Below are 8,794 nucleotides of genomic sequence, written 5' to 3' on the forward strand. Positions count from 1 at the left end.
TAGAAATTTCTCTTTTCCACAAATTCAACCTGCATTGCTTAAAAATGATAGTGTTTTTTGAGAGGATGTTTGGAGATTTGAGAGGGGCACAGTTCCATTCTGTCAATTTATCCTCCATCAATGTTCCTCGCTTTATGACTTACTCACACTGAATTTATCCAAAAAAAAATAAAAAATTATGCCTATTCTACAAATTTTAGTGGCTTTGGCTCTTCAGTTATAACCAATTGCAAAAAAGAAAGTAAATTTCCATCTTGACAAACTATTTTTCTCTCTCTTACCCTGTCTTATGCGTTAGCTTTGTTGCATTTGTGCTTGAATTCCCGCATCATTTCAAAATTTGTAATAGGAGTAATACATCAAACACCTTTTGTATATGTTAAATATAATAGAACGATAATTAGAATGTTATTCAAAGTTGTTTACAAAACTTTAGAGAAACACTTTAGGTAAACTAGAAAATCAAATTAATAGCCTGTGCGATGCACGACCATTTCTTGCTAGTCTATCTAGATATGTTTTGGAATCTTGTCAGATCTACTTCATCGGTACACTCATCTATGATTACTCTATCTGTCTCAATTTATGTGATATAGTTTAATTGGACACAAAATTTAAAAAATAAAGGAAAACTTTTGAATCTTGTGATCTAAAACAAGCCAAAGATATTTGTGTGGTTATAAATCATCTCGTTAAGCGCAAAAGGTAAAATTTAAAGTTAAATTGTTGCCAAATAAGGAAATGTATCATTCTTTTTGGGACGGACTAAAAAGGAAAGTGTATCACATAAATTGAAACAGATGGAGTATTTGATTACGAAAATTTTGAACTTCTTTTCACTTATTTTTAAAAATAAAAAAAAAAAAAAAAAAAAAAACAAAGAAACGTGATCGTAGAATATTTATTTTTTAAAACAAAATGTACAAATTTAGAGATTATCTCAATTTGTTTGGAATTGAGGAATAATTATTGTTATTGTACATATTGAGAGTCCAACAACCTCTAATATAATGTTATAAAATAAGAAAATTCATTACATTACTTAAACCAGCTTCCTGCACCACCTACCCAAGCAAGAGCTGTGCTCGTAAAGCCTTTTGATGAAGAAAAAGAGATCGAAAAAAGAGCAGCAGGAAAGCGAAAGAAAAGTATAAATAAAGAATCCACTTGATGCTGAAGGTAAGAATACAGGGTCTTACTTTAAAACAAAAAAAAAAAGAAAAGAAGAAGACCTCAACGCGATCGACTTCATTCAATATAAAGGAGAAAAAAGGTTTTATCCACCTATTCTAATAGCTAATATTGATTGACCAAGAAACAAAATTAACTTATTTTAATACGTGTTTTTTTCTTAAAAGTATTTTCAAAAAGGCACTTTAACAAAAAAATAATTTATGTTTGGCCAATTAATTTAAAAATCACTTTTAAGCAGCAATTAGTGTTTGGCCAAATTTTTAAAAAGTGTTTCTAATTATATTTTTTTCAAAAGTACTTTTCAAAAAAGTACTTTTGGGCAAAAATTATTTTTTTTTGCTTCTGAAAAACTGTTTCTGTTACTTCCCAAACACTTATTTTCTCCCAAAAACTTGACCAAACACGTCACTTTTTTTCAAATAAGTACTTTTGGGGAAAAAAAAAAAACTTTACCAAACAGGCTATAAGTCCTAACTAGCCATCCAAGGCATTTGATAAAATTACTTTACATTCCATCAAACCAACAAATGCCATTAGATTTCATCAAACCACAAAATGCATTTACATTGCATCACAATAACATAACTAAACAATGAGGCATTTCACAAACAATATATAGAAATAAATGAGGATCATGACTTCAATATTACCCCAAAAGCCTAAATCCAACTCGGAGTTTACCAGAATTAAAGGAAAAAACCATACCCTCTTAAGCAAATTTAGAAGAGGGCTAGGATTTTTAAGGAGGAACAGAAATGTTGAGAAGAAGGGGAGTTGGGCTATTCGGGTAACATATTAGGGGTGGGGGTTGGGGGGGGGGGGGTGTTTGTTTGATACACTAATTAGTCTTCTAATTGTACCAGTTGGAGTCATTTATGAAATAAGGATATATTTAGACCAACTAAGTAATGGTAGGGGCATAGATAGGCCAAACTATAAACGGGGGTCAAATATTGTGAATTTCACATACAAAACTGAAGCCCAAAGATGAATGCTCATTTGCTTAACCAACCTACACAGACGAGCGCTCCAGAGACAAATAAATTTGTACTGGATAGCCTCCAGAATAAAGCATTAAAATGAATGGTGGATTACAAGTACAATATGGTGTTAAGCAGTGAGGTTTATGCCTGTTAAACACAAAACAGCTGGAAATGGGAAATGAGAAACTGCAGGCTGATGGTGTTCCAGGGAAACTGGAGTTCACTGTTGCTTCTGTATCCTCTTGTCTCTTATAGGCAACTCGATTGGCTTCTGCGCCTCGTGAGGATGGTCTGGACCCGCATAGACCTTAAGATGGTTAAATAATTGTCTACCAAGCTGCACAAACAGAAAGGTGAAACGATTTAGAACTGGTACAGAGAAAAAAAGAAAAAAGAAAAGAGCATCTTTACGGTTATAGGAAAGGAGAGAAAAAGTGCAGAAAGGAAAATAGAAGAGAAAATGAGAGAGAGTGTTTTTCTCATCACTTGTATGGAGTTCATAATGAAACAAAGATGGAAAGTTAAGATTCCTCGCACTCCCAAAAGCTGAGACAAAAATTATTTACCCTCATCATTTTCTTTCCTACTCTCTCTCTTGTCAAACCAAACAAGGATATCTTTCCGGGCTTCTTTTTCCTGCCTTTCGAACAAATGGCTGATATTTGTTATCTCACAGGCCTACGTATGCTAATAAATACAAGCAGGGGCAAGAGTGGACCATACTGATACTAAGATCCAATAAAGAATTCATCACAGAACAAACAATCCAGATGCATAAGAAGACAAGTTTGCAAGATTCCCTTATTCCTCTACTTACAAGAAAACCTAAAGTATACACAATTGGCATAAGATAATCAAAGTTAGAACATATATCAAATCATTTTGTACCAGCAAACCTGCACTCATAGACTTATTATACTTTTAAGGGCCTGAAGAGATGGAGTTACCATTCAGGAGTCCCAAAATCTGATACCCCTAGTCCAACATGACATGTATATTGCCTAATTTCTCCTTTGGTTTAATTGACACAACAAAGAAACCTCAATACATGTCGTTGTATGAACGGGATCTCCACAAACAGTAACACAGAATAGCAGATTTACATCATTGTATGAATGGAATCTCCACAAAACTAGTGCAGAATAGCAGACTTACCCTCTCTTTTGGGAGCATGCCACGGACAGCATGCTCAATAATTCTTTCGGGAATTCTTTGTTGAAGCTGATCAAAAGTCTCTACTTTCATCCCACCGGGTCTCCCTGAGTGCCTCCTGTAAAGTTTTTGGGTCCTCTTCTTCCCAGATACAGCAACCTTCTCAGCATTAATCTTTCGATGTTCAATTACAAAGAAAATTGCTCAGTCATTAAACCGTGTAATAGCAGATAGCTTACAATTAAAGGAGAGCAGGATAATATTACCGTTCTAGTGAAATTACCAACTCATTGATGAAAAGGGAAAAGGCATAAATTGACAACAGCAAAGAGATGATAGAAGGAACGGGCGGGAAATGAGCATCACCAAGGTTCTTACACACACAGATTTCAACATAGTTGAACATAAAATATGCATATTGAAAATGCACATTATTAATCAATACTCCCTCCGGTTCATAATAAGTATCCACTTAACCTTTTTATTTTGGTTCAAAATAAGTGTTCACTTACATAATCAAGCGGGAATTAATTATTTTCTTCCAAATTTACCCCTATTTAAATAAGTAAGTTTTTATGTAATCAAGAAACTATATTAATTAGGTAGTATTTAATAGAGGGTAGTTTAGTCAAAATACCTATTTTTATCTAGGACTTTATAATTTCTTAAGGGGTGTGCTAAAGGCTAAGTGGACACTTATTTTGAATCGGAGGGAGTACTATTCAAGTATTCATATAGGAGGAAAAGAGATAAGGAGGAGCGGTGGACCTGTAAATAGAAATCACATTCCACTCTTAAGAAACTTAGATGCAGGGAACTCCATAATTATGTTACAAAAATTTGGTGGCGCATATCAAAATTAATTTCATACTGATATAAAGATTGAACTGTTTGGAAATCTTAAGTTTTTTGTTTATCAGATGTCCCCAAAGGGACCTGTTACCATTGTTTTTAAACAATGTCCCCAAAGGGACAAAATCTTAAGGTTTGCTTGATAAAAAATTAAAAGAGTACAAAGTAGTTCCAAATTTCCTAAGCAAAACCTATATAAATTCAAAAATTTAAACCTAAATATTCCACATAAGCTCGGGGAACAAGAACAGAATGGAGATTTGCACTTGAACAATTAAGAAAAACATTCAGAGACTGCACGTACCAGCATAAAGTTATGGTAGATTCACCACTTATCATGATAATGTAAAAGGGAAAAAATCCAATACTCAACATCATATTTTCATGGCCTTTTAAGACTACACGTCCCATATATTCTTTTAAGAATCAAAGAGGTCTTATTAGGACCTGAAAGTCCTAACGGAAAAGTAGGACTTTTGTCCTTTTGTTTTCATCACAATGCAGAGAAAGTGCATTTAGCACAAGAACATACCACTATTACAAATGCACCCATGTCCACACTTGGAGTGTATGTTGCAAGATTCTTCCCTCTGATATGTATTGCTATAGTTGATGCCAATCTTCCAAGAATTTTATCGGTGGCATCAACAATGTACCAAGGTTTGTCTGTGTTCACATGGTCTGCACCCTTGGGATACCATGTTTTATTCCAAATGTCCTGGAGGCAGGAAGAAGAAAAAATTACTTGCAATACCTTAATCATCCAATCACATGTACAAGCATAAAGCATTCATATTCTTGCTTCAGCAACACAATGACATCCAGTAGATAAAAACTCTTCTATCCACACTCATTAAAATCAAAAGATACGTAGAATAAGAAATACTCAAAGCATAGATAAAAACTCTTCTATGCACACTCATTAAAATCAAAAGATATGTAGAATAAGAAATACTCAGAGCTGTCAACATCAGGTTCTAACCCAACAGAAAAAAGTACCTCTAAAATAACTAACTGGAAGCTAGCTCAATTCTTGATTTTCAATGAACTCAAACCAGGTATATGTGCCAGCTAACTAGGTTTCAACTCTGACCTATAGTTCTCCTCTAAATCAAAAACTTTGCAAATTCTGCCCCAAAACTACAGAGATAACAACTTGCTCAAAACAACCCCAAGCAAAGTCCAAATTTATACAAAATTAAAATGAAAGTTGACGTCTTTACGCACTTAATCTGGAAAACGAAGTACTCCTAAGAACCAAGAAGAGAAAATGATAGTCTATAAAATTATCAACTTTCACAATAACCCAAAGTTCCCAGAAAGAAGTATCTCTAACTGGAAGCTTAGCTCGATTCTTGATTCTCCATGAACTTAAAGCAGGTATATGATTGAGAACCATGATGTCCCAGGTTCAAATTTCTGCAGAGGTAAAAACACAGAGTAATTCTTCCTATTTATCTGTCCAAGCCTTCATGGACAGAGTTACCAAGTACCTATGTTGGTGGAAGGTAGCAGGTACCAACATAGAATTAGTCGAGGTGCAAGCAAGCTGGCCCGGACACTACGGTTATAAAAAAAAAGCAGGGTATAAATTCTGACCTATAGTTCTCCTCACAGAAACTTAGCAAATTTTGCCCCCAAAATATAGAGATAACAACTTGCTCAAAACAACCCCATGCAAATCCCAAATACATACCAAATTAAAATGAAAGTTGAAGACTTTTAAACTTTTAATGTGGGAAACTAAGTACTCTTATGACCCAAGAAGAAAAAGGGTAGTCTATAAAATTATCAATTTTCACAATAACCCAAAAATCCCAGAAAAAAGTACCTCTAACTGGAAGCTGAGCTCAATTCTTGATTCTCAGAACTTAAAGCAGGGTATATGTGCCAACTACCTAGGTTCTAATCTCCACTTAATCACAAAGTTAGCAAATTCTGCCCCAAAAATACAGATATAACAACTCCAAGCAAAGTCCAAATGCATACCAAATTAAGATGAAATTTGAAGTCTTTTACACTTTCAATTTGGAAAACTAAGTATAGAAGAGAAAGGGATAGTCTTTAAAATCCTCAATTTTCACATAACAACCCCAAGCAAAGACCAAATGCATACCAAATTAAGATGAAAGTTAAAGTCTTTTACACTTAGAATGTGGAAACTTAAGTATAGAAGAGAAAAGGGTAGTCTTTAAAATCCTCAATTTTCACATAACAACCCCAAGGAAAGTCCAAATGCATACCAAATTAAGATGAAAGTTAAAGTCTTTTACACTTACAATGTGGAAACTTAAGTACAGAAAACAAAAGGGTAGTCTTTAAAATCCTCAATTTTCACATAACAACCCCAAGCAAAGTCCAAATGCATACCAAATTAAAATGAAATTATGAAGTCTTTTACACTTATAAGTTATGATGTGGAAACTTAAGTACATAAAACAAAAGGGTAGTCTTTAAAATCCTCAATTTTCACAATAACCCAAAAAACCAATGCCAAAATCAAGACAAGTAATCTAACGAAAAGATAAAAGAAAGAGAGTAATTATTCACAGGGCCAGCGATTTCAGACTCTTCGAACATCCATCGTATCTCAATTCGTAGAAAAAAGTACCTCTAATTGGAAGCTTAGCTCAGTTGTTGTTTCTCAATGAATTTAAAGTAGGGTATATGTGCCTCTCTTAATCACAAACTTAGCAAATTCTGCCTCAAAAATAAAGAGATAACAAGTTGCTCGAAACAACCCCATGCAAAGTCCAAATGCATGCCAAATTAAGATGAAAGTTGAAGTCTTTTAAACTTCTAATGTGGAAACTAAGTACTCCTATAAACCAACAAGAGAAAGGGTAGTCTATAAAATTACTATCCATGTCACAATAACCCAAAATTCATAGAGAAAAAGTACCTTAACTGGAAGCTGAGCTCAATTCTTGATTCTCAACGAACTTAAAGCAGAGTATATGAGCCACTACCTAAGTTTCAATTCTATATTATACTTCTCCTCTTAATCACAAACTTAACAAACTTTGCCCCAAAACTACAGAGATAGTAAGAACATGCTCAAAACAATCCCAAGCAAAGTCCAAATTTATACCAAATTAAGATGAAAGTTGTAGTCTTTAATGCGTTTAATGTGTAAAATTGCGTACTCCTATGACCCAAGAGGATAAAAACGTAGTCAATAAATTATCAATTTTCACAATAACCCAAAATTCCGAGAAAAAAGTACCTTTAGCTGGAAATTAAAGCAGGTCTATGTGTCAGCTACCTAGGCTTCAACTCTAACCTATAGTTCTCCTCTTAATCACAAACTTAGTAAATTCAGCCCCACAACTGAATAAATAACAACTTGCTCAGGACAGCCCCAAGCAAAGTCCAAGTGCACACCAAATTAAGATGAAATTTGAAGTCTTTTACACTTTCAATGTGGAAACTTAAGTAGAGAAAACAAAAGGGTAGTCCTTAAACTCCTCAATTTTCACAATAACCCAAAAACCAATGCCAAAATCAAGACTAAGTAATCTAACAAAAAGATAAAAGAAAGAAAGAGTAAATATTTACATACAGGGCCATCAATTTCAGACTCTTCAAACATCCATCGTTGTTCAAGAGGAATATGAGGTGTCTTTTCTTGGCAACGAATTTGAGTAGCAGCTTTAGGGGTCTTATTGGGCACAACGGAAGGCTTTGAAGCGAGTGAGAAACCCAAGAAAAGGGTCTTATTGTGTGAAGAAGAGAAAGATTTTGGTGGTGAATGTGAGGCAAATATTACTGAAGAGGAAGAGCATTGCACAGCCATTGTTGTTCTTCCCAGTTAGCAAAAATTGTAGCACTGCTAAGAGTGGATAAGAAAAAGAGGATATAGCAAGGGACTTGTTTTTCTTTTTGGTTTTTGCGTTCCACGCTGAGTTTGAAAATAGGAAAAAGGGTCAAAAATGCCCTCTATTTTGGAAAAAAAATTAAAAATATACTCCATTATAAATTTGAATAAAAAATATTCTTTCGGTTATTAAAGTTTTTAAATATACTCCTATCTTAACAAAAATTCTCAAATATTTCAAAATAACTCGATTTTATTTTTAAACCCGCTCTATTTAAACCCGACCCACTACATAAAAAACCTATATGCGATCAACTTATTCTCGAGTCTTACATTTGGAGCCACTAGACACAGGAGCGAGTAACTCATATGAGTTTATTATTTAGTTGAGTTGGGTTCAAATAAAGCGGGTTTAAAAATGAAATCGGATTATTTTTGGGATTTTCGTTAAGACATGAATATATTTGAAAACTTTAATGACGGGAGGGTATTTTTGACCCAAATTTATAATGGAGTATATTCCCAAAGTAGAGGAGTATTTTTTACCCTTACCCTTGAAAATTAGAGAAAATGATAAAAAATGGTCTCTTATATTTCATAGGAGGTTCAAAATAGTTCTTTTTAAGTATAGACTGAGCTGTTTTATTTTTTAAGTTTGTTAAAAGTGAGCATTTTTATTTTTATCAAATTGGACAATTTGCACGATTACCCCTATTCAAGTGGTCTTTAATTTTTGTCCTTCAAATTGTTGGTCTTTAATTTGTCCTTCACCTAAAATAAGGGAAAAGGACACTGT

General features: G+C 33.8%; 1 protein-coding gene across 1 annotated transcript; it reads right to left on the reverse strand.

Moving 5' to 3' along the window:
- Positions 1–2,304: 2,304 nt before the first annotated feature.
- Positions 2,305–8,009, reverse strand: LOC132036373 (large ribosomal subunit protein uL13c). The gene is made up of 4 exons (XM_059426699.1): positions 7,744–8,009; positions 4,714–4,899; positions 3,333–3,503; positions 2,305–2,514 (listed from the first exon to the last, which is right to left on the reverse strand). Exons 1-4 carry the CDS (start codon positions 7,975–7,977, stop codon positions 2,398–2,400), a joined length of 708 nt encoding a protein of 235 aa, XP_059282682.1. The 5' UTR covers positions 7,978–8,009; the 3' UTR covers positions 2,305–2,397.
- Between the last annotated feature and the right edge of the window lie 785 nt (positions 8,010–8,794).

The sequence above is a fragment of the Lycium ferocissimum genome, chromosome 11, assembly GCF_029784015.1.
Source record: "Lycium ferocissimum isolate CSIRO_LF1 chromosome 11, AGI_CSIRO_Lferr_CH_V1, whole genome shotgun sequence".
Taxonomy (NCBI): Eukaryota; Viridiplantae; Streptophyta; class Magnoliopsida; order Solanales; family Solanaceae; genus Lycium; species Lycium ferocissimum.

Excerpts from the sequence above, each read along its gene's own strand:
- LOC132036373 (XM_059426699.1), bottom strand. The coding sequence starts at position 7,977 with ATGGCTGTGCAATGCTCTTCCTCTTCAGTAATATTTGCCTCACATTCA. Across the intron at positions 4,900-7,743 it reads AGTCTGAAATTGATGGCCCT|GACATTTGGAATAAAACATG; the intron begins GTATGTAAATAT and ends TCCTGCCTCCAG. Across the intron at positions 3,504-4,713 it reads TGGGTGCATTTGTAATAGTG|ATTAATGCTGAGAAGGTTGC; the intron begins GTATGTTCTTGT and ends GAACATCGAAAG.